At 43.3% G+C, this 25,321-nt stretch overlaps 3 protein-coding genes and 1 long non-coding RNA gene across 4 annotated transcripts; 3 read left to right on the top strand and 1 right to left on the bottom strand.

Annotated features, from left to right (window-relative positions):
• The first annotated feature begins 5,715 nt into the window (after positions 1-5,715).
• Positions 5,716-10,152, top strand: LOC136472550 (protein CHLOROPLAST J-LIKE DOMAIN 1, chloroplastic-like). The gene is made up of 10 exons (XM_066470254.1): positions 5,716-5,965; positions 6,072-6,180; positions 6,260-6,364; positions 6,461-6,538; positions 7,030-7,085; positions 7,474-7,531; positions 8,101-8,226; positions 8,637-8,732; positions 8,860-8,931; positions 9,583-10,152. Exons 1-10 carry the CDS (start codon positions 5,835-5,837, stop codon positions 9,646-9,648), a joined length of 897 nt encoding a protein of 298 aa, XP_066326351.1. The 5' UTR covers positions 5,716-5,834; the 3' UTR covers positions 9,649-10,152.
• A 2,237-nt stretch (positions 10,153-12,389) lies between these two features.
• On the bottom strand, positions 12,390-14,912 carry LOC136472549 (uncharacterized). The gene is made up of 5 exons (XM_066470253.1): positions 14,592-14,912; positions 14,327-14,483; positions 13,402-13,452; positions 12,974-13,066; positions 12,390-12,738 (listed from the first exon to the last, which is right to left on the bottom strand). The coding sequence occupies exons 1-5, from the start codon at positions 14,729-14,731 to the stop codon at positions 12,667-12,669; spliced, it is 513 nt and encodes a 170-aa protein (XP_066326350.1). The 5' UTR covers positions 14,732-14,912; the 3' UTR covers positions 12,390-12,666.
• A 617-nt stretch (positions 14,913-15,529) lies between these two features.
• LOC136472547 (uncharacterized) lies at positions 15,530-23,645 on the top strand. The gene is made up of 4 exons (XM_066470251.1): positions 15,530-15,830; positions 16,275-16,650; positions 22,281-22,629; positions 22,709-23,645. The coding sequence occupies exons 2-3, from the start codon at positions 16,282-16,284 to the stop codon at positions 22,569-22,571; spliced, it is 660 nt and encodes a 219-aa protein (XP_066326348.1). The 5' UTR covers positions 15,530-15,830; positions 16,275-16,281; the 3' UTR covers positions 22,572-22,629; positions 22,709-23,645.
• On the top strand, positions 16,668-17,959 carry LOC136472548 (uncharacterized). Its single transcript, XR_010762376.1, has 3 exons — positions 16,668-17,355; positions 17,442-17,652; positions 17,737-17,959. It is a non-coding gene; the product is annotated as an uncharacterized lncRNA (long non-coding RNA).
• Positions 23,646-25,321: the final 1,676 nt, after the last annotated feature.

Genomic DNA, 25,321 nt, shown 5'->3' with positions numbered 1-25,321 from the left:
TTCAGGCTTCAAATATTTTGCATTGTTCAGACCTCAATTGCTTTTCACGCTGACATAGATTAACGGATCCAAAAAATGCCTTTTACATACCAGTGACTTTAGTTGTGTCATTATCTCATTCTTAAATTTGCTTCTTATTTATTCATGAAAGCTGCCATGTATCAAACCATTCTGAACTTCACTGTGACGATGTCCATTTTTTCTCAGCACATGCTTAAATACACCAGAGTTCAGGTTCGACTGCAGGCCTATACAGAGTGAGTACACATCTTCTTTTACTACACTTCAATTCGTGTTTACTGAATTCTTGCATGTAGTTTTCATTTCTTATACTAAGATGAAAACATAGGTGTCTGATTTATATTATTTTTCAAGCAAGAAACACAGGTTAGGACTCAGGCCTGCTGAAATATGCAACTTATCACCTACTTGCACTTGCATATAATAATTTCCTAAATATTTGGACTTTAGGTTCCATTGCATAGATGAAGCATATTTTGTTTAAGATGACACAAATTACCATGTCACTAATATAGCTTGCTGAAAGAGAAATCTGAGCCCCTAAAAGTGTTAGAATGCATTATTTGAACAACTTATTGTCACATGTCCAGGCCACATAGGGTATTTGTTCCACTTTATTCAGTTACTGTTACAAGCAAACTTAAGCTTTTTGGTTAATTGCATGATTACTTTACATCAACTATGATTTTATATTATTCTGTTGGTGCAATCATAAACCTTTAGTTTTATATTCTGCATTTGTGCTAACCATGTCCGTGCCCCCCAGGCCACCTTGGCATGGTCAGGTGCCGGTGGCTCGTGCCAGCCATGGGCCTAGCAGCGCAGCCTGTCCTTCCTGAGCAACTAGCTCGCAGGTGATGTCCACGATGTGCTTTAGGGTTAGGGTTAAACGTTGTTTTTTTGTCTGATTTTGTGCTTCCTTGATCGAATCGGCAAACTTAGAGTTTAATTCTGTGAATGTGTACTCAGTTTTAGGTGGAGGTATCTTGATTTGTTCAATTCATCACCTTGATTTCGTGTGTCCTAAACTGTAGTTCAGAGTTCTAAAACATGAGCTTCCATGTGCAGTAGCAGTGCTTACAGTGGACAATTTAGAGCTTGAGGTAAGCAAGGGCATTCCTTAGTCCACAACTTTTTATTATTCATGCATCATAGTATTTTAACTCATGGATGCCCACAACGTAACAATAGCCTGCTATAAGTTTAGTAACTATGTATTTCTCTCTACCCATTTGAGCAATTATTGACCAAAACTTAGATATGACTCCTGTCATATGTTTTTCTGTACTGAATATTTTTCGAAACGTGTTTACCAACCAGTGTACTTTGTGTAATGAAACAGAGAAGACAGAACATGTAATAGAAAATGAAAACAAACACAATCTTAATTTTTAGGAGGAGCTGTTGATATTCCATTTTTTACAGCTTCCTTCTCTAGCCTTACCGATGCTACTGTGTGCTTCAGGGCTCCTTGGTAGTCCTCGAGTTATGCTACCCTTTCTAGCAGGGTGTTATGGTTGCATGGATGATTCTTTTATGGTGCATAACACACAGGTGCTACCACTGTAGCATGTCCTCATGTTTATGCTACTTGCACTTCTCTCCAAGGTTGTTTGGCAGACTGATGAAGGTGATTTTGCAGGGACCCTGGACTCCATGCATGTTGGGGAAGCATCACACTTGGTCCTTACAAGCAGATCTACAGCTAAGCCTGCGTGGATTACATCTGCATGTCAATTCCATTATTTCTTCTCTGTGTACTTCCCAATTCATGCTTTTCTCATTTTCAAAAAAGGTTACACACTGTTTATGATCCAAACCTAAATCAGGGCACATGCTCAATGAGCATAACTGTATTTTTTTCTCATTTGTGATGACTCCTCTGCCCTGAATGCATTATTGTGCTGCTACTAGAAACAAAGCAATGTGTACCTTTGCTAGGTTCCAGTGAGGTAGATTTATATGGCGATAAAACCTGAGACTCATACTTTGTTGTACTTACAAGGTCTGGAGTTCAATGGTCCACACAGTTCAGAAATCAAATAGTTTGTGTCCCAAAAAACAAGAAACTTTGGTAAGTCTGTAAGAAATGGAATATTGCTCTTCCCTGGTCTAGAGTTATCAAAGAAGTGTTTATTTTTATAGGTTAAGGGGGAAATTATGGTCATCACTAAACCTCTGTGATATTTTAGTTAGCTGATCCAAATAGGGTTGCTTGGAGCCACGGTATCACAATCTTGTTACATACTTTCTCCCTCTATTCTTTGCTCTAATTTCAATTATATTTGACTCACTTAAGTGAATTTTTAGATAGTCATGCATATTTGGGCTTATTCGTTTGGATCTTGGAATTTGATATTGCTTTGCTGGAAGAAATAGTGAGGTGTGCATAATTCTTAGAGAGTAGATGTTCTTAGAAGGCATACACCTGCCAGTTATGCTAAAAATGTTTTCAACAAACTATAAACAACTGAATTGATTTCCTCCTAAATTAAATGGCCCGAAATAATTCTTGCTACAATTTTGTTGGCTGCAAATGGAGGACGGCGAGAATCAAGCATTTGGAATGCCATCATCAGAGTGTAGATGTTCTGAAAAGGCAGACACCTGCTAGGCGCCAGCTATGCTAAAAATATTTTCAGCAAACTATGAACAGTTAAATAGAATTCCTCCTAAATTAAATGGCCCCAAATAATTCATGTCACAAATTTGTTGGCTACAAATGGAGGATGGAGAGAGTTAAATTTCCCTTTAATATAATGTTTATTTACCCTTTTGTTATGCATCATGTTTTGCACAGCAAAAATGATTTGCTTATCATTTAGTGTTTCATCCTCAGTCAAATTTGAATAGATTTGTGCTCGCTGCAGGCACTCTGATTTATTCTTAGGATGCTAGATATTTTAGTTCTTTGTCCAAGTCCCTAAGCAGCTTCATCATGTGTTCTAGAGATAAGTACTTCAATGCTTAACCATACTTTTTTTTATCCCTAATTGGTATAATAGTCACAACTAATGTTTTCATATCACCTTTCAATTTACTAAATGTTCACAAATATTGTTCTATACATGCAGCCTTGCCATCTACAGTTCTTCCTGCTCACCAGATCATCTGAACCTTATATAAAATGAAGCAAATGGCCATGTGTTCGATTCTTATTGCTGAAAGAGGGCACTGGACTGTTTGCCAACAAAGAGACCACTGAAGGAAGTAAAAATATAAAATTAATGGTAAAACTCTCGTCCCTATTATTATCCGCTATGATATAAAATTTAGTTTCCTTTTTTGGCTTAAATTTAGTGTTAAAACTCCCGTACCTATAATCATTCGCAAATATATGAAATTCAGTTTCCTTTTTGGGTTAGATTTAGTGTTCTAGCAGCAAGAAAACCATGGATTATTCGTGGTTGACCCAATTAAAAATCATGTCAGTTTTTGTTGCAATGATTACATGGCGCCTCTAAGCTTAGGGTAGTTACCTGCTCTAAATTCAGATTGTTCAAACCGTTCTACAAAGCATCTGTAGCGAGGAATACTATTGTATATTTGGTGTTTAAATTGATGTATTATAGACTATCCCTATTGAACCATCGATCGGATGCTCAAATTTAAATCCTAAATTTTCTTTATTACTCTGAATGACATTATGTGATTTAGTTTCTTTTTATGTCTCGGTGATACACTTGCGGATGACAATACAAAGCTAACTTTTTCGCGTGGCAATTTTTAACTCAGAGAGCGTGCTGATAGTCTGCTATCGATATTTCACATAAGTTCTTTTGATTATCTTTTTTCCAATCTCATTACTGTCCATATTCTTATATTTTCTTTTAAACCTCCTGGGACAAAACCCGGCCGGTATGCATTGCAACAGGGCTGAAGTATCTAAGGTTCAGAGCTGACAGCGTCATAGCAGACCTCCAGTACTCTTTCACACACATTCTCATATATAGGTAAATGTATTTTAAAAAATATATACACTTGCAAATAGACTTATAATGCTATCGAGACATGAACTGTTTGTTTCGCTGAAATTTGGCTTATGCTGATCTGTTGTGAGAGCAAAACACTGTTCGTTCGCTGAAAAGTACTGTTGAAGTAGTTCAAGCAATACTGCTGATGCTTCTGCTAATTTATGGGACGGTAAAATGTTATCTACAGAATCATATTACTAAACTATAAGCTGTTTTCTGTCCGAATATTGGCTCTCTGTAGCTGAGTTTTTTTTATTGTTGTCATCGGCGTGCCTGCTTATGTATCGACTATCTAAGACTCTTGCTTTCTAAATACTCTGCCCGACCCTTGTGATGTGAGCGACTCAGAGCGGTCTATGGTTTTTGTAATTTATATTTAATAAAAGGATAAGCAAAGAGGCAAACAAAAAAAATCCTCTCTTTTAGTGGGCTGATGGATGATCCATGTAGTTTCCTTCTTGCTCCCTTTTTCCACACATTCTATTTTCTTTTGTCTAATTTTCTTTCTGACAATTTTCCCTCCTCCCCTTCCCCTTCTCAAATAAAAGCCACCTATAGGGGCACTGCATTTTGAGGAATGGCACAAAGAAAACCCAGGGGCCAGGGATACGTTCCAATTTATGTGAGTCCATGGAGGTTTATTTTTTGGGAGATACAGTAATTTCAACATATTGTATGTTTAGAACCAAATGTCTAGGCTTTTATCGTAGTGATTTATTTCTACATTGATATTACATAAACCAATTATCCAGGAAAATATGATGTCACCATGTTCCATTTCTTTTCTGCACATCAGCTTCGTTAGATTCTCAGAACATCAACTTTGTTATTTGGATTGCTAGAATATAAACATCATCGTCTCTATCTTTAGTTGAGTCAGGAACTCCTATGTTTTTATGTACAAATCTCCATCTTTACCAATAGTGTGCTATTCATTCGGTCGTTGTAGGTTTTACTTCATAGTTAAAACGAACTGTTTGTAGTGAAGCCTTCTTACTATTTAATTGGTTGAACACACAAACATAAGTTAATCTGTTTTCTTTTCTTTTCAGTGCCGAGATTACTTGAGCTTAGGTGCATGCTGGTTTTATTACGAATCTAAATGAGTACTTCTTTTTTTTTAAAATACTTGCTAATGTGTTTTACTTTTTTATTATATATAACATCCAGGTGCCCTTAGGGTGTGCTACCCCTTTTGCGGTAATAAATGAGTATGCGGGTAGGATTATTCAAAACACTGTCTCCACCTCCTCAACATCAGCAAATGGGAAATCCAAATGTGCAGGTCCTCCAGGAACCACGGTCTGCAATAGTTGTATGCTCCAACAACGTTTGCTATTACCCAAAGTACTTCAGAAACAGGATTGCTCCCTATTACTCAGTAATAAATAATTTATATATAATTGCTCTGTACGATGTATGAACCTATCTACGACATGTCCATGTTGACTTTCTCTCCCCGATGCTATTATCGTTGGAGCACTAGACACTCATATTTTGTCCATAGATTTGCCAGCTAATTCTAAACGTGGGCACACGTGAATAAATTTCACCATGGTCCTTGACCCTCGCGCGCGAGGGCGCGCGTGACGATGGCGAGCCGCCACTGGGTTTTCTTTGAGAGCCCGATACCGCCTCTGTTCCATGGGCTTCATGGGCCCAGTGGCTCCCATAGATAAAAGAAAGCCCATTATTATCCAAATTATGGCCCAAGGCACCTTACCCACCTTCCACGGCGATCCACCCAGATAGACCTCGCCCTTGGCTCCCATGGCTTCCGGCTTCTTCTCCTCGCCGACGCGTGAGACTGCGCTAAAACCCTAGGCTTTGAGACCCCCAATGGCGTCCGCGACGGCGACGGCGACCGCCGCTGCGGCAGCGCCCGCATTCGCTCTCGCATCGTCCCTCTCGCCCCGTGGTTTCCTCCCGCTCTCTCGTCGCGCCGGTCGGCCCGTGCCCCAGTCGCTGCGGTAATTCCTGCGCCGGCCAGCTATGTTTTTCTTGTGGAGGAGGTTTTTTAGTACGTTTTGGGTGGAGAAAATTTCTGAATTCCTCTTTTTTTCGCGGGAAGTGAAGGCTCGTCGCGTCAGCCGTGACGCGGCGCCGCGGCGTGGTCGTGGTGGCGGCGGACGCGGCGGCGGCGGCCGGGAGCGCGGAGTTTGGCGATGAGGAGAACCCGTATGAGGTAGAACCTGAGTGAAATGGGGGGCAGAGATTCTATCTTTTTCGATTCGTGTTGTGATTTTGTGCTCTTTGGGTGTTAGCTTCTGGGCATCAGGCCGCTTGATAGCTTCGACCACATGAAGATGGCCTACAAGAAGAAGCGCAAGGACGCTGAGGAGACTGGAGACGACGAGTTCCTTGCCAAGGTAGGGAAGAGTGTTCTTGTCTGAGTTCTCTAGGCTACCATATGGCATTAGCTTTTGCAAACTGTACTAATGGTTGAGTTATTGGGGTTATGATAGTTGGACTGGGCCTACGACACTGTCATGATGCAGCAACTGCAGTACCGTAAGAAAGGAGTCACATACGGGTCTGTTCAGGTCAGTTGCTAGGCCATGCTTGGATGCACATGATTCTCCTTGGTTGAAAACACTGTCGTGTAATTGCAATACGTACATTGTGTTCGTTATATGATCCTTCATCATCAATTAGAAGGTAAAAATTATTACACTCTGGACTTGTATTAATAATGAGCTTTACTGAGTTATGCAACATAAATCGTGGTCATTGATTGAGCCTTACAGAGTTACACATTAAATTGGGGTCGCTAGCTAGCTAGCAATGTTATAAATGGCACTATAGGTCATAGTTGTGAATATTAGATAAGCTTTGCATCAAAATATCTATTGCATAGATCATCAAGAAGGGTCATATTGTTATTGGCTCTACTTACCTAGTACAGTGAGCTTATGTGGTTCAAGCATCTATGGTTGCTTTTTCTAAAATGCATTGGTGAAACTATCTAATTCATTCAGTTACCCCCTTATGGTGATTCTATTCATTTGTTATCTAACCTTGTTCCCACTATCAGGTGTCCAAGGATATCAAGTATGCTGACAATCAACCAATGGTTCCTTGGGGACCAAGGTACTTTTTACTCAACTTAATTTAGGCTTCATTTCATAAGTCAACTCAGAATTTTAGTGGGTATGATTGTGTGAAGCATGTTTTAGGAACTGGTGACTTTATTTGTGAATGTGGGCACTATAATCAATGAGTTAGCCTTTTTGTCATATGGAAACATGATGGAATGGGTTAGCATTTCTGGTAGGCAACATACTAACTGTTTTGTAGGAGTACCCTGTTTTTCTGTTGATGGTTATGATTTATGAACCAGTGTTCTTATTCTATGTGTATATGGTCTATCAGAAACATTTGTTTACAGAAATCTACATCTGAATTCTTATTATGAGTTAAGACTACTAAACAGAAACACAGTGTGAAGCTGTTAATGGGTGGTCTACTTATCTTGCAGATTCTCCAGATCAACAGTGAAGGACATGCGCATAAATATGGCGATATCAGCAGCATTTGTATGTACTCTTCTCTCAATCCATAAAAATATCCCAGCTATTGCTAACATGTTCATTGTTTATGGCTATTCACTTCTATGTCTAGTATCTTGGCTATCCACTGGTTTCGCATGATTATTCTTGTCAGAAAAGCTATCATTTAAGATATCAGCTTGAAACTTTTTTGTTAAAAAAAAATGAAAGCTTGAATCGTGTTTGGAAGCTTAAATCATAAGTTCCGAGCATTTAAGTTTGATTTTATGCTTTATTACTTACTTGAGTCCAAAACAAATATCAATTTTGCGTAATTGGATTTGGGCCAAGTGACTGCTGCACTGTTTTCACCATATCCATATTTTTTCCATAAGTTTATTTTAAGAGGGCAAACTTGTTAAAATACGAAAGGCATTTATCTTTTTGGAATTGTGTATGCAATATACTCATAGGCACCTTGAATAATATGTATGATGGACTGGATGGAGTAGTTTTTAACCTTTTTGTTCTATCCCAAATAAGGCTTTGCACTTATCCTTATCGCTGTTGATATGTTGTATTTGTCAAAAAGATATTTATCTACACTTTACATCCAGGTTGTTTGGATAGCTATTATGGGCAATGCAGACTGGAAGCCTTTGCAGTTCCTATGTTTTGCTTTCTTCTACAGAATACTACAGAAGCTAAGAGCTACTGAACCAGCAATAACTCCAATATACAATGTGAGACTGTTTCTGATGCTCCATGTTTGTCATCTAACGAGCTTACAGTTTGTACAATTTTTATGGTTGTCATCTGATGATGTTGCTATCAATCACTTTTTGCTTATCCAAGTTTTCTCTTCTCGTTATGGTGATTCTATTGACGCAGAAATAATATGTATTCACATAGCATGGCGCTGTGTGGCCCGCATTTCATTTTCTCATGTCTTATCTCTTTGATGATGGGCATCCAAATATAAAGTTAATCTGACTCAGTTCATTATTTTTCTTGTGATAACTAATTATGTGCCCTACTAAAAGCTTATGCAAAATTACATAGGATGGTTCTTATTGATGATGGGACCTGGGCTGCCGTTTAGGTTTTTTTTTTAAATGATTAGTAAGATAGTCGCATCTGGTGTTTGTAACAGGAATATGGTGAGGTTGAAGGACGAGGGATAAGAATGGCAAAAAGAGTAGTCCGTGCTTTGGGTTTGATATTTGGATGTGTGTTCACTGCATCCCTGGTATGTGGATTCTTATCTGATGCAACTCTGCTAAAATTTTCTCAGTCCATATCCTCCAGTTTTATGTCTCTGGTTGTGGTATGTTTGATTGCATTTTGGTTTAATTGTCCTCTCCTAATATTTTCAGGGTTATACAGCAGCTATTAACTTGATTGAGCTTTCAATGCAGTATACTCCCCGTATTGTTTATTACTACCAGGTATGATGACTGTTAGCCCGATTCCCCTTTTAAAATCAGAGTGCCTGCAGATCTTTCTGTTAACATGGTTAGAAAATGTGATTATTGAGAGCTTCAGTATAATGTATATAGGGTACAAGTCCTTAGAAAATAATGAGCACATAGTTTTTTTTCCACTCAAATAGACAGAACTGTATGTGATTGCATTAGGAAGAAATAGAGTTTGTTAAATTATATTTGTGCCCATTTTGATGTGTAAACTATGAAGGGCGGGCCTGGTGCAAGCGGTAGAGTCTTACCGCCTGTGACCGGAAGGTCCTGGGTTCGAGTCGCGGTCTCCTCGCATTGCACAGGTGAGGGTAAGGCTTGCCATTGATACCCTTCCCCAGACCCTGCACAGAGCGGGAGCTCTCTGCACTGGGTACGCCCTTTTGATGTGTAAACTACACAGCCTAAACAATTGAACGCATAGGGTACATAGCAGTAAGTCATGGTATGTGTCTGGTTTAGGTATATAGTTCATGGAATGAGCTCTCCTTTGGTCCTTTGTTGCATGGTATATATCATCTTTATTGCAGTACTTACTGCATGCTTTTGATGTAACAAACCCTTCTTGTTATTCTTGTTGTGTTCTGTGAGGAGGGTAACTAACTGGCTGATGCTTTGCCCCAGGAGCTGATTGTTACTACTGCGGCTACCTCCGTTCTTCTGTACATCACAGCTTCATACTACCGATAAACACACACGGCGAGCAAGTATTGCCTGGCTTAGACGACTTTGAGATGTTAGGACATGCCTGGAGTTTCAGTTGGAGACCAACTTGTGGACTGGCGGTGCCTTGTGCGTCAAGGGATAGCCGAGAATCCACAGATTTAGCCTGTTCGTTTGGCTGTGGCTTGTCGCAAACGATCATAAATTTTCAGCCGGAACAGTATTTTTTCTCTCACACAAATCAGCCAGCAGTACTTCTTCACGAACCAGCAACGATACGAACCAGCCAACCGAACAGGCTTGCTAGCATACCTCCACCAGCATCTGTCAGCTTTGAGGCAGAGAGTTCTTAGTGCAGGATCTTATGTGACCAGTTATGGATTCAGTAGCAAACGCAGATGGCTGATGAGAAACATTTCACGTGAATATTTCAACAGCAGTGTTGTGTATGAATTTTTTTTATTAGATCTTGGACATGCTTAGGCAACATGGTTAGCTGCAATGTGCTTGTGCTTTGTTTTTGCCTTTCAATGAGTGGCCTCATTTGCGTACCCTTAAACCCGGCTTGATCTGCTTTTTTTTTTCATCCGGATCAGTGTTTTTCTCTCACAAATTTCTCCAGATTCATCTAGATTTCTTCAAAATTTCTCCGAGCGAACGAGGCCAATGAATGGAAGTACTTGCTGCTTCTGTGTTAAGCTGCCTCTCCGGACCTCCCATTTGTCGGACATCCATGAATAACTGCAGTAATTAGCAGTCAGTTGACTCCAGGTGAAATGTCCTCTCCTGCCCTGTAGCCATGCACGCTGGGTACTTGCCCCGTTTGCGTGCCTTTAAACTTGGCTTGATTCGCTTTTTTTTATTCGAAACAGTGTTTTTCTCTCACGAATTCCTCCAGATTTATTTAGATTTTTTTAGATTCATCCAGGATTTCTCTAAGCGAACAGGCCTTGAGCGCCTGCTGGTGTACGTGTAGTCCTTGGCCGACGCCGAGGCGGAGGCTGAGACCAACGCCGCCGTCCGGGCGTGGATGAAGGCTCTCAAGGCCGTCGCCGGTACTGAGCTGAGCAACTTCGGGGCTGCTTGGTTTCTCAGCTGCCTTGCTTTGCTAAGCTTGCACAAGCCACAAGAACCTTACCCATCAAGGCCATCCAATTTGGCTCACTAGAGCACAGAGCAGCAAGAAAATCTTGACAGCACAAAAATCTAGGTATATCCTTGCTTGCTAACCAAACAACACCAAAATACCAAGCCCTCCGCCTCGCGCACTGCCTGCCACGGGCGAGCGCCGCCGCTCCGCCTCGCGAGCAGTGGGCATGTACGTGGGAGGTATCGAAAATGACATGCGTGGCGGAGAGATGGAATTATATTGATACTGTGTATCTCTAGACTTGAAAATTTGTAATGTCATGGATAACCCCCCCCCCCCCCCCCCCCCCCCCCCCCCCCCCCCCCGATAACTAAGTACTCCTTTGCTACTGCGTTTTAATTTTAATGATTGATCAACGGAGTTTTTCTACATTGCTTTGTTGTCTACTAAATTTTTGGGCAGAGAGATTAATACTGCTATAAATCTTGCCATTAGATTTTGGTTATTTTTTACTGAGCATATGTGAGGATTGAACCTTAATACATTGGTTGATTAATTTTCCTGCTATATTTTCATCGAGATATCAACTACACAGGTAGGATCGACAGTTTCCTGTTATTGTGGCAATGATTTTGTAGCCGCAACTAATCACTATTACCCATCTGCAAATAGGCAAAAGTTGCTACAATAGGGAAACAGCAAGATCATGATTTGCATTTTGACTTCTATTTATGTGAATGAAAATGGAATTTGATGTTATTCTAATTATTGTATTATGTGAGGAGCTGTACGGTTTTTAATATGAAGACGGCTAACTTGAACTTTTCAGCTCTATGTTTCTTTCTTCTTTTTCAGTTTTTACATGACATCAGTTTGGGTTATGCTACTATTACACTTTTGAAGCTTCTTGTAATTGGCCGTTTTACTCATAATATATCTCATCCATGCCATTTATGGTTCTGAACATTTTGCTCATGGATATCACTTAGCTGTGATTACCGTATAGTTAGTTCAAATATCAGCTTTTACCATGTGATAGCACTGAGCTTCAGTTGCGTTCCTCACCTTGGCACGGTTGTAGACGCCAGAGATATACAGTCATACAGAGTGGGCTCTGGGCTGACTGAAGAGGTGGTGCGCAGACGGACACACGACGGAAAAGCTGATGCAGGGAAATGCCTTGCAGTTCCAGTAGGACGGAGCATCATGGGATCTTTGCCGAGGAGAGAGAAAGGTGGCCGGTGCAGGCAGCGGTAGGAGTGGAGACGGCGGCCGGCGCGTGTAGGAGAGGAGGCGGAGCGCCGGATAGGTGGCTGCCTGGCTGGGCACGTTCGTAGCAATTGGCAGCTGTTGATGCTGTTGACTGTTGCTGTAGTAGAATATAAGGTTTGGTAATCAAATATATGAAATTTCAACAGAGTCAACAAAAAACAAGATCAGTGCCACATCGATACTTCTCAGTCGGTTTTCTACTAAATTGGTAATCAAATAGTGTTTGGCTGGTATATTTTCAGCTTATTCTCTCTCACATAACACTATTGAATCAGCCGAAATCAGCCGAAAGTGTACCAGCTGGCTGAAGAACATAGTTACAAAAGGATTTTCGTTGTTGTCTACTAAATTGAAATCAATCACAAGAGTTTTGAGCAGAAATCTCCTCAGATGCTTTATCACGACGTACTTCAATCACTCCAAATACTTTGGACAAAAAATGAATACAACATATAGTTCACTCATCAATTAGCTACAAAAGAATGGCGCCATTTTTTCTTCAACAAATTGACAGTGGTTTTGCATATTAAATACACCTATACACAATGCATTATCTTTTTTTTTTCCTCTGAACACGCAGATGAGACACAATTCATTATCTATCATAAGCTGGCTGGAAACATGTGTCCAATTTGGATTCCAGAACTTCAATGCAAATGTGGATCATTCCTTTAAATGTGGAGTCAACTCCCAAGCCCAGCTATCATTGCTGTAAATGTGGCTACTGCAAATCCAAGCACTCCGCCGGCAAATACCTGGTGATAAAACTTGTAATTAATAATCTGTGTGGCATGTGAGAGTAAGGATACCAAATATCCACACGCATGACAGATTTTCTAGTGAAATGATCTGCATAATGTGCACTTGATGTTAGGATGATGCAAATATGATTCGAGGAGCAATCGGCTGGTTAACAAAATTTACTTCAGCAGAGGTTTAGTATATCATATGAACTCCCCAACAGCACAATCTAGGAGAAAAAGACCAAACCTGTTGAGGTGTGTGCCCTAGCAGCTCTCGCAGTGGTCTTGTTTCAGCCAGTGGATGTTCTGATGGAAGCTCATACACAATTTGATTCAAGACCTGGCATTTTATAATAGTTAGATCTGAACTGCAGCAGGTGAGCAACATAATGCTTCTCAATCGAAAGACCATTTTAGTATTTTACTTGTCAGATCTAGTTTTTTTATTTTCGTTCACACAATCAATGAGGTTTCATATAATGATTGAGCAACACTACAAGCTAGGTGCCATTCTGCCTGAAAAAGAGAACCCAGTTTTAGTGGTTGGTCACTATTTGCCACTGTTTTTCACATGATTTCAGAAGGGAACTCCTTTTTTCATTGGTTCACAACTTTTTTGCCTTCATAAATAATTTTTCTTGTCAGTGGCTATATAACATAGAAAGGTGGTAATACCTCTGCTTGCTTCCCTGCATGTAGCCTAACACCAAAAGCATCGTACATCACCTGCAAAGTATTGAAAGAACTAGCCAAGTCAGTAAAATGAGAAGCAGTGCATATAGTAAAATCAGAGTGCAGAATGTTGCATTTCTGAAGAAAAAAAAAGGTGATGAAAAAGGTCACAAGAACTAATCAGTATTTCGAGATGCCAAAATGAAAAGATGGGACAAGTGGGGACGGATTGTGGGAGTTAAAGCACATGACACATGCCTAGGAGTAGGTGTTATGGTACTGTATGCCATCATTTTGCATTTTTGCATAGCTGGTTTTGGACACACTTATATGTACAATTATGGAAAATTTTCCACAGTTTAGCTGTTATCCTTTGTTCTGCAGGTTTGATTGAATTTCCAAACAAAGTCAGGTACTAGGTGAGCTTTGAATGTAAGAACTATGCACACTAAACAAAGTACAGAATCTCCTACTATTGATCTGACAGTACATCTTAGCTGTCAGATTTCCACCATATCCCCAACTGAATTTATCGTTCTGTAGATATCAAGGCCATGTTTAGTTCCACCAAAATCCAAACTTTAACACTAATGTCCTACAGTCTCTTCCTAGTCTTTAGTGTACTTACAAACTCCCATCAATTTCCTAGGTCTTTTCCTCGTATGTACTGTACTTGTACTTCTGTCCACAATCTACACAACAAAATGTACCTTCCACAACTGAGCCCCCCAGGCTTGAAGTGAAGTGGGCTACAACCAAGCCGAAGTTTTTAAGTGCAAAGGACACTCATTTACTCTCCCTGATCACCAGTTCACCACAACGCGTCCCAAAATCATAAGGTTTACCTATCAGATCCAGTGCCCACCGAAGATGGTCAACGCGTTTTGGGTGTCGAAAGAGAGGGAGCGAGCGGGGAGGGGGAACCAACCACGGAGGCGAAGACGGCGGCGATGGCGAAGAGCGAGCTCGCGAACCCCTCCTGCAGGCCGACGGCGACGGCGAGCGCGGTGACGGTGGCCGAGTGCGAGGACGGCATCCCGCCGGATCCCACCAGCTGCTTCGCGTCCCACCGGTTCTCCTTGTACCTGCACGGCGCGCGGGCGGCAGATGCAGATCCCGTCAGAGAGGGAGAGAGCTCAGATCCGGGGCACCGGCCGAGCCCGCATGGGAGGGAGAGGGGGAGGAGGGCGTACCAGGTGGTGAGGACCTTGATGGACTGCGCGATGGCGAAGGCGAGCACGGCGGCGACGAGCGGGCAGTTGGAGAACACGGCCAGGTAGGAGAACGACGGCGCGCCCGGCGGCGGGGCGGCGGCGGCGATGGGTTCCGCCATGGCTCGCTCACGGTCGGTCACGGCCGGCTCTGGGAGTGGAAGCTTCCCGTTCCTCCCGGGAAGGGGAAGGCTCGGCAGGGGCGCGCTCGCCGGGGGGCGACTGGATCACACCGACCGCGTCGGCTCCCAAGTCCCAACTCCAACTGCCCCGTTCCCGTTTTCCGTTTGGTGGTGTTGGCCACTTGTGCCGTGGTGGGCTTTGTGGTTTCGTGGCTGCGGACCATGGATGAAAAAGGTACTCATATTTTCCGACTGTATTTGAAACTGAATCCGTTTAGAGGAGTTGAGATCTGTCCGTATCCAAGTCCGGATATCCAACATCCGATACTGCATCCGTATCCGAATACTCAAATCGTATATTTATGATGTCGATATCCAATCGTATCCTATCAGACATAGTTGACACTATCCGTATTCGAATCTAAATTCGAACAGAAATATGAAAATAAATATAATATCGATGATATCCGTCCGTATCCGATCCGTTTTCGTCCCTACTACGGACGCACGGAAGGCGGGGTGCGGTCATGACTGTGTGAACTGCTATGGATACCTAGAACCCTTGAGGTGGCGTTTGGATATATGGAAACAGGGGGTGGGATCAGGAAATAGGAGAAGAAATTAATCTAAACTCACGTTTGGGTACGTGGTTTCGGAAGAGACACGGTATGAATATGGGTTTCGTGCTTCATCGTTCGAAACTCACCGGCGCGGGTGGGTTTGGACGGGATACGGTGAAGTGGCATGCAAAATTACCTTTTTGCCATCAAAAGTGACTCTGCGTAAAGCTGGGTTCTCTGTTCGTCTCCCTCATCCCAGATCCCCCGGCCTCTAGCACGCATTCCTACGTGGACGCCACCACCGTCCACAGCCTCCACTGCGCGCGCCGGCGGCCGCACGCTCCCGTGCCTCCACGCGCTCGCGTCCCGACACCCCAGCAGCCGCGCACCCGAGTGCCTCGGCGAACCCTTGCCTATCGCCTCGACGGCAGCGTCGACGCCGCTCGGTCTCGTGTCCACAAGCACGATCGGCCCTCGCTAAATCTCCCGCCTGAATCCTACTTGGCTCCAGCAACGTGGCCGTCGACCAACTTGAGCAGGTGATTTTTCTAATTCTTCCATAACGTCTCAGTTCCTGCCCTCCATTTTACTTCTTTCGTTGATAGATGGCTGCTTTCTCCCCCATGCTTGATGATTGGTTGTGCATCCTGTCCAACGAATCTGAAGTTTCGTGTATAGAAAAATTAGGTGGGAAAGAATCATTGTTCATCGGTTTGTTCCCAGATGCGTTCTAGATTAACTAATAATAAGTACCAGTGCTCTCTTACTTACTTTATTAGCCTAGTGCGTTGATCTTATATAGTATATATGCATGCTTTTGGTCTTGCCTACCAATGTCGCTAGTATGTACATTACGCCAGTTTATTTCAGTAGTAATTTTCACTAATGTATCCTCACATGTGTAATTAGCCTGCATCTATAGGGATATGCCATTTTATGCATGAATTAATTTTTTTTACCTAACATTGACTTCACAAATACAGAGAGATAATGGCTCCAGGGTGTATCAATATCTTGATGCATCAAGGAGGTGCTTTTTCAAAGCACGGTGAACTAACTTATGATGGAGGCGATATCACACTTTTTCCAAAAATTAAGATGGACAAAATGTCCTACTACCGTTTAGTGCAGCTGGCTAAAACTGTAGGCTTCAAGGAAGGCGATACTCTCTACTATGCCATTCCTGGCCATAGACTTGATGACGCTGGTATTGACCACCTCAAAGATGATGCTTCTGATTATGACATGATGAAGTCGAATCAGGCCAAGTTTCTAGAGGTTTACATTAAGCATAATGAAAATGTTGTTAGCGCCTATCCAACTTGTGATGACGCGGCCCAACAAGTCAACACTGACGAGGTATTATTTATGCTTCAGTGTACGTATAATCTTGTCATGCATATTTTAATTAATTATGGTTTGCGCACTGTTTGATTGCGTGTATATGTTTGCTCGTGCATGCCTTGTTTTGCTCCTATGTGTTTTAAGTGTAGCGAACCCAAACTTGAAGCTATTATTAATTTCAAATTTTATTTCACAGAAATGGCCCATCCTCCAGCAAAGAGAGACATCCTAGTCTTGTGCCAACAAATGGGACGCCTTAGAATAAGGATTTTGATGGCATTACATGTGCTAGTACTGCATTGCCTCCTATTGATTAGAAAGCGTCAGATTAGGCTAATTAGGGAACCTTGTAGGTTTGACCTAGAAAGTCGATCAAAGAATTTGAATGATATCATCTATGAAAGTGACATCCTGTGTGTTGAGCAACTACGGATGGATAGGCGGTGTTTTTGGACTTTGTTTAATTTGGTCACAGATATTGGAGGATTAAGGGATACTAGAAATGTCAAGGTGGAGGAGATGGTTGCAATGTTTCTACATATACTAGCTTACGACGAGAAAAGTCGCTCCATGAGGACAGATTATCAACGGTCTCAAGAGACGATAAGTCGACACTTTAATAATGTGCTAGGAGCAATGCTAAAGCTTTGGAGGGTGCTGCTTAAGAGCCCACAACCAATCACAGACAACTATAAGGACAAAATATGGAAATGGTTTAAGGTAAAACTAAATTAAATAATAAACAGTCCTATAATTTTTTTCCAGACTAACAAGATATTTGTTTTTGTTTTCATATAATTGTTTAGGTGCTTTAGATGGTACATATATAAAAGTTCCATCCAGTTGATAAACCAAGGTATCGATCTAGAAAGAATGAAATTGCCACAAATGTTCTAGGTGCTTGTGCACCTGACATGTAATTCACATATGTATTAGCTGGTTGGGAAGGGTCTGCTGCCGAAGCAAGGGTTCTCCGAGATGCTTTGGCTAGGCCAAATGGTCTCAACGTTCCTCGTGGTGAGCAATATTAGTTAAGTACAGACTACTGTCCATATACACCTACTAAAGCTTAGAAAATAAATTGTGCTTTTTGCAACGTAGGCTCCTATTATCTTGTGGATGCTGGGTACAAGAATTATGATGGATTCCTCGCTCCATATAGAGGACAGCGTTACCACCTAAAAAATGGAGCAACCCACCTACAAAAAAGGAGGAATTGTTTAATATGAGGCACTCTTCAGCAAGGAATGTGATAGAAAGAACCTTTGGTTTACTGAAGCTACGTTGAGGTATAATTAGAAATGGTTCTTATTACCCAATAGATACCCAAATTGGTATAGTCCTAGCCTGTTGCTATCTGCACAATCTCATCCGACAACAAATGAGTGCTGATCCATTTGAGCCACAAGTTGATGCTTTCTTGGAGCATGAAGGCAACAGAGCGGCCCAAAGCGCGACGGCTAGGCCTAGTCCAGCGCAAACGCGCGCGCATGTGATGCACCGGCATGGCCCATCCACGCGACAGTAGCCCGCGACGGGGAGGCCCGCGCGCTTTGGCTGTTTTACGAAAACGACCCTGACCTACCGATGAATCACCCTAGGACCCACGACACTATTCCTACAGTCAGCTATTTCATAGATAAACCCTCGGAAGAACCTATCTTCGCAACGGTGACACCGTCGGCACCCGCATGCATGCACCGACGCGGCGGCGCTGGCACAGGGCGGTTACGCCGGCCATATCGGACCCTTCTCGCCCCTAAATGCGAGCCGATGCTCACATAGGTGTAAACCCGAAGTGATGGGCGGCAACGCATTTAACGGAGATGCTGTCCCGAGCTCCCTCCACGACGGCGACCACGTTTCCATGAGCCAAGGCGCAGACAATGTGAACGAGCTCAAGGATGGGCATCAACGACTCACTCCGAACCTACCAGACATGGTGGATTGACTGGAGATGGACCGAGCGAGTCTGGCCACGCACGCACGGACGGTGTGGTGACGCACGATGGTGGCAAGGCTGCATCAGGGGAGGCTAGGCGGTGGTAGCGATTCGGCAAAGGTGCGTAGGGTGATTAGCAGGTGGAGACAAAGCTATCAGTGCAAGGAATTGGCATGAGCTGCACTGGATATGGAGCTTGCCTTCGATGTAGACCGACACAGTCTTATTGACACGGTGGAACGACAGCTCTAAATTGGAGCACAGCACGGTGAGGCTCGCTAAAAGGTGGGGTCGGGTGGGTGGGTGGCTACTCGGCAGAGCCGGGGATGGGGTTAATTGGATTGAGGTGGCTCCACTACGGCGAATTTAGAGGTTCGAGACCGGCAACCATGGCGACAGCGGAATAGGGGGACGGCCGGCATGGCTTGGCATGGCGGGACGTGGCTGTCAATCAGTGCACAAACACGTACGGCTGCGGGGTGATGGGGAAACGGCCAATGTGCACAGGACGGTTGAAAGGTCCTAATATGGCTAGAGGGGGGTGAATAGCCTATTTAAAAATCTACAAATCAACTAGAGCAATTTAATTAGTATGACAAATAGCGTAATGCAAACTTGCTCTAGCTCTACAAGGGTTGCAAGCCACCTATCCAATAATTCTAGTTGCAATGAATACTTAGGCACACAAACTTGCTATGTAATTACTCACTAAGAGCTTTCAACCTTGCTACTCTAAAGAGCTCAACTAGATGAATGTAAATAATAAAGCAAGCTCTCAATTCTAATTACACTAAAGAGCTTGTATCAACTAGTTTGCAAGAATGTAAATGAGTGAGTAGAGTGATTATACCGACATGTAGGGGATGAACCAATCACAAGATAAATATATAGCCAATCACCGGGAGAATGCCAAAGAAGAGAGACAATCGATTTTTTCTCGAGGTTCACGTGCTTGCCAACACGCTACGTCCCCGTTGTGTCGACCAACACTTGGTGGTTCGGCGGCTAAGAGGTGTTTCACAAACCTCGTCCACACGATTGGACACCGCAAGAACCGACCCACAAGTGAGGTAACTCAATGACACGAGCAATTTACTAGAGTTACCTTTCGGCGCACCGTCGGGGAAGGTACAACTCCCCTCACAATCAACGGAGATGGCCACGAACAATCACCAACTCGTGCCGATCCTCCACCGCTGCACCGAGCCGTCTAGGTGGTGGCAACCACCAAGAGAAACAAGCGAAATCCACAGCGCAACACGAATACCAAGTGCCACTAGATACAATCACTCAAGCAATGTACTTGGATTCTCTTCCAATCTCACAAAGATGATGAATCAATGATGGAGATGAGTGGGAGGACTTTGGCTAAGCTCACAAGGTTGCTATGTCAATGAAAATGTGCAAGAGATTTCCCTTGAGCCGGCCATGGGGCTATAAATAGAGCCCCCATCAAATAGAGCCGTTATACCCTTTCACTGGGCAAAACGCGCTCTGACCGGACGCTCCGGTCATACTGACCGGACGCTGGCCCTCAGCGTCCGGTCGCCCGATGGACGCCACGCGTCACCAGCTTCAAACACTGTTCGTCAGATTTCAACGGCTATGAAGCTGACCGGACGCTCCGGTAAAACTGACCGGACGCTGAAGCCCCAGTGTCCGGTCGTTTCCAGTAAGCTCCCCGAGGCATATTTTTCGACCGGACGCGTCCGGTCCACCTTGATCGGACACAGACCAGCGTCCGGTGCAATACCCTCGGTACTGTGCAGACCCGTCAGTTTGACCGGACGCAGAAACCAGCGTCCGGTGCTTTCAGACCCAGCGTCCGATCAGTTGACCGACGCCAGCGTCTTCGCGATCAACTCGTTTTCACTTCTAACTTCTTCACCCTTGATCCAATGTGCCAACCACAAGAATTTGCATCCGGCGCAATAGAAAATAGGCATTTTATTTTCCCGAAAGCGCCAACACTACCTCCTTTGTAGATGTACCAACACCACCAAGTGTATCACCTTGTGCACAAGTGTTAGCATATTTTCACAAACATTTTTAAGGGTGTTAGCACTCCACTAGATCCTAAATGCATATGCAATGAGTTAGAGCATCTAGTGGCACTTTGATAACCGTATTCCGATACGAGTTTCACTCCTCTTAATAGTACGGCTATCTATCCTAAATGTGAACACACTCACTAAGTGTCTTGATCACTAAAACAAAATGGCTCCTACATTTTATACCTTTGCCTTGAGCCTTTTGTTTTTCTCTTTCTTCTTTTCCAAGTTTAAGCATTTGACCATCACCATGCCATCTCCATTGTCATGATCTTCACCATTGCTTCATCACTTGGGGTAGTGCTATCTATCTCATAATCATCTTGATAAACTAGGTTAGCACTTAGGGTTTCATCAATTAACCAAAACCAAACTAGAGCTTTCAACGGTGGGCCGCATGGCCATAAACCGCAAGCCAACGATGGTAGCCCGGCTCTACGCGCCGTAGTGGCATGGCGCCAATCAGGGGAGACAACAGCACAATGTCACAATGAGCGCGAATGCGATGGCAAGGCAGGTGGGCAAGGCGACGTGCGGGTAGGGCCAAGCATGTCCATGCACGCACGATACTGCCAGGTGAGCACGAGGTGGCAACATGGCCAGGCGGACGCGATGACGGTGGTAGAGCATACGTAGGCGACCTCACACAAGCGGCCACGGCCAGCAGCAGCAGGGTGTCGCGACGCGCGGAGTCAGTGACACGACGAAGTGGCGGCAGTGAGCTAGCCAGGGCAGTGGGCCCACGGCGACGGTAGTGGTGGCCGAGTGGCCAGGTCACTGGGCGCGACGTGCCTGCCTGCACGAGCGTGAGCACGAGCCAAGGCGTGGCAACGGGTGACAGTGGCCCGTAGCGCGGGACCAGCGGCAGGCCTGGCCAGCGCGGTGGCACGCGTACGGTGTGTGAGCGCATGCACGTCGATGGCTGGCGCGGCAGCGTCGAGGGCCAAGCACGGTGACCACGCCCAGACGCAGAAACCATGTCGTGCACGCTTTTTAAAAGCGGTCCTAAAACCCAACTCGATGATCCAATTGCTAAACCAGTTTTTGTACACTCAATAGGGTATGCTAAACTACTGAAATAAGCCCTAATACCCTACCATTGCTTAGCCCAAATTTCCTACAAAAATTGTCGAACTTAGCTTCGTCGAACCATTTTCCGACTTACGAAAATTAACTAAGTTCTTATCGGTTTCGCGTCGAATTCGATTTCCAAGCTATCAATTATGCTAGCCAGCGAATCCCATTCTCGACCGCAAGTATTTCACCGCCACCTACGAAGTTTGTGCCACAAACTTTATTAAAGTGTCGGGTATGCGTTCTATAGCATTTTCATTCAATAAAAATTCATTTAAAACCCTAAGTGATATAATGCGACATGAAACATAACATTCGTTTCACGTTTTCGATGAACGTTTCAAGCCACAGAAATTGATTTACACTCTATAATTAATACACTATCATATGAACATGATGCACATGTAATGTTTTAGCAAAAATTGTACAGTGTAACACTGAGGGTGTTACATGTATCGACACATCTCATTTTTTCTAATGTTTTACTTAGTACCCTATGTCTGTATTCAATGCAATTTTCGTTTCATACACTAATCATTTGTATACATCTTTGGATTTTATTTTTTTGTATGAAATAGACATACAAGGGATGCAAAACTATAAAGCTAAGTAAGAGGCGAGACAAGAGACAGATTGCACAAGAGGAAAAGGTACTTATTGATGTATTGTATGAAATGAATGACTCTGGTTGGAAGGTGAACACATGTCACAAGTCTAGGTACCTTCAGTTTATTGAGAAAGAGCTCGCTACAAGACTCCCAAATGCTAATATCAAAGCTGATCCTCGTGTTGCTTCTAAAGTGAAGACACTTAAGAAGCTATTGTCCTATATATTGGATATTCAACAATCTGGTAGTGGCTTTGGCTAGGATGATGAAAGAAAAATGGTTGTTGGAAACAAAGAGCAATTCATGGGTTGGGCAAAAGGTATACAAGGACATGCACATGTACCATACTTTTTTTCCAATCACATTTATTTTTTGCTAATAGCATAATATGTATGCAGAGTCACCATGGAGCAGCAGCTTTGTATGGAAAGCCCTTTGTGAATTTTGATAAGCTATTTAAGGTTTATGCTAGTGACTTAGCAAAAGGAGTGAAGGCCAAAGGCCCTGGAGATCAGTTTGAAATGCATGAAAAACTATCCTTAGGAAATGTGACTAAAGCAACCCACCAGTTCAAAAATGCAGTTGACTCCCATTCACAACCATCATCCCATGGTAGCATCCGAGCAAGTGGAATTAAATCTGCAGCATGTCGTAAGAGGGTATTTGTAGATGATGGCATGGTTGCATCAAAGTTCTCTAATATTTCTAAAGCACTCAATAGTCTTGTTCAAGTCGAAGCAGCCAATGCAGAGGCTATGAATGCACAGCGGTGTGCATTCACCCAGATCTTGAGGCTCAAAAGCAGACTGCTGAAAGGAGGGAGAAATTGTTCACTGTGCTCACAAAGTTTACTGAGTTTACTTCAGATCAAATCGTGAAGGCTGCTCTAATGATTGGTCAGAATGAGGAAATGTTGAATCTTTTCTTTACTACTCCAGATGAATTCAAACCTGAGTTTGTTCGGCAAGTCCTGAAAAAAATCTAAAAAGAAACTATAATTTAGTCATGCATATGGAGATCGTGTGCTCTCTTTTGTGTAGTATATAAGTAGCACGCTGAACTCCTAGTTAGTGGAAGTGGTCAACCATGGTTGACCAAAACTATGAACTTCCTTTTGGATGGTGGTCATCTATATATTTTGATATGTGTAGTAAAAAATTCCAAGTGAGTTGCAATCACTTGGAATCCAGTGGAGTATATTTTGGTGCTGTGAAGTCAGAAGCAAAGGTGACTTTCAGTTACTAGGAGCCTTGCTGGAAGTTTGTATATTTTGTTAAGCTGTATACTTTGTTGCTAAAATCATAAGATGACTTCTAGAGACCTGGCATCATGGTGGAAATTTATTGGCATTGGAATATGTACAGATGGAGTGTATGCATGTACTATGCCTTAATGAATCGATGCTTCAAAAACTTGTTTTAGCCTTTGCGCTTTTATTTTGTGTACATGTCGAGCGATTGATTAGAAGTGAGCTATAGCTTTGTGATGGTTTATTTTTTTTGTCCTGAATAAGGGTATTATGGTCACTAAAATTTTTATTTCCATTCCCTATCCCACTCATGCCAAACAAGGGTATGGTTTAAAGTCTTATATTCCTATCCCATACCCACCTCTTCCTATCCCTACCCATTTCCCTATCCCTAACCCAGGCTCCATCTAAACGCCACCTGAGTTCCCTCCCTAAAAGCTTCAGTTTGGTTTTGGTTAATTGATGAAACCCTAAGTGCTAATCTCGTTTATCGAAGTGATTATGAGATAGGTAGCACTACTCCAAGTGATAAAGCAATGGCGAAGATCATGACGATGGTGATGGCATGGTGATGATCAAATGTTTGAGCTTGGAAAAGAAGAAAGAGAAAAACAAAAAGCTCAAGGCAAAGGTATAAATAGTAGGAGCTATTTTGTTTTAAGTGATCAAGACACTTAGTGAGTGTGATCACATTTAGGATCGATGGCCGTACTATCAAGAGAAGTGAAACTCGTATCGAAATGCGTTATCAAAGTGCCACTAAATGCTCTAACTCATTGCATATGCATTTAGGATCTAGTGGAGTGCTACCCTTGAAAATATTTGTGAAAATATGCTAACACATGTGCACAAGGTGATACACTTGGTGGTTGGCACATTTAAGCAAGGGTGAAGAAGATAGAGGTGAAAAGGAGTTAGTCACGCTGGTCACAAGGTGACCGGACGCTGGTCTCTGAAGGACCGGCGTGTCCGGTCAATAGTAGCAGCGCTGATGCTAGCGTCGGTCTTCGATCGAACGCTGGGTCACAAACTGACTGGACGCTGGAAGGCTGCGTCTGGTCCAGCTAATGTGGTAGCATAGTGATCAAGGTGATTGACCGGACGCTGACTGTGTTCGGTCAAGTGTGACCGGACGTGTCCGGTCGAAGAAAATCGTCTCTGGATGCTTACTAGAAACGACCAGACACTGGGAGTTCAGCGTCCGGTCACTGTGAGCTACAGCGTCCGATCATTATATGACCGTTGAGATCGGGCATTCAGTAATTGAAGAGAGGGACATGTGGCACACATCATGTGACCGGACGCTGAGGTCCAACGTCCGGTCAATATGACCGGAGCGTCCGGTCATCCCGTGTTGTGCCCAGTGAAGGGGTACAACGGCTCTATTTCATGGGGACTTCTATTTAAGCCCCATAGCCGGTTCAAGCTCATACTCTTGGCCATTTGCATTGACATAGCAACCTTGTGAGCTTAGCTAAAGCCCTCCCACTCATCTCCATCATTGATTCATCATCTTTGTGAGATTGGGAGAGAATCCAAGTGCATTACTTGAGCAATTGCATCTAGAGGCATTTGGTGTTCATGTTTTGCTACGGGATTCGCTTGTTGCTCTTGGTGGTTGCCACCACCTAGACAGCTTGGAGCAGCGGAGGAGAATTAGCATGAGTTGGTGATTGTTTGTGGCCATCTCCGGTGATTGTGAGGGGGTTTGTACCTTCCTCGGCGGAGCACCGAAAGATAACTCTAGTGGATTGCTCGTGTC

Source organism: Miscanthus floridulus, chromosome 8, assembly GCF_019320115.1.
Source record: "Miscanthus floridulus cultivar M001 chromosome 8, ASM1932011v1, whole genome shotgun sequence".
Taxonomy (NCBI): domain Eukaryota; kingdom Viridiplantae; phylum Streptophyta; class Magnoliopsida; order Poales; family Poaceae; genus Miscanthus; species Miscanthus floridulus.
This window is presented reverse-complemented; position numbering and strand designations above follow the sequence as displayed.

Bases quoted from the DNA above. Each gene is read 5' to 3' on its own strand.
- LOC136472550 (XM_066470254.1), top strand. From the start codon at position 5,835: ATGGCGTCCGCGACGGCGACGGCGACCGCCGCTGCGGCAGCGCCCGCA. The intron at 7,086-7,473 runs GTACTTTTTACT...CTTATCTTGCAG, and splicing joins ATGGTTCCTTGGGGACCAAG to ATTCTCCAGATCAACAGTGA. The intron at 8,733-8,859 runs GTATGTGGATTC...TAATATTTTCAG, and splicing joins GTGTGTTCACTGCATCCCTG to GGTTATACAGCAGCTATTAA.
- LOC136472549 (XM_066470253.1), bottom strand. From the start codon at position 14,731: ATGGCGGAACCCATCGCCGCCGCCGCCCCGCCGCCGGGCGCGCCGTCG. The intron at 14,484-14,591 runs GTACGCCCTCCT...CGCGCCGTGCAG, and splicing joins ATCAAGGTCCTCACCACCTG to GTACAAGGAGAACCGGTGGG. The intron at 12,739-12,973 runs GTTTGGTCTTTT...TTTTATCACCAG, and splicing joins TAGGGCACACACCTCAACAG to GTATTTGCCGGCGGAGTGCT.
- LOC136472547 (XM_066470251.1), top strand. From the start codon at position 16,282: ATGGCTCCAGGGTGTATCAATATCTTGATGCATCAAGGAGGTGCTTTT. The intron at 16,651-22,280 runs GTATTATTTATG...TGTATGAAATAG, and splicing joins AACAAGTCAACACTGACGAG to ACATACAAGGGATGCAAAAC.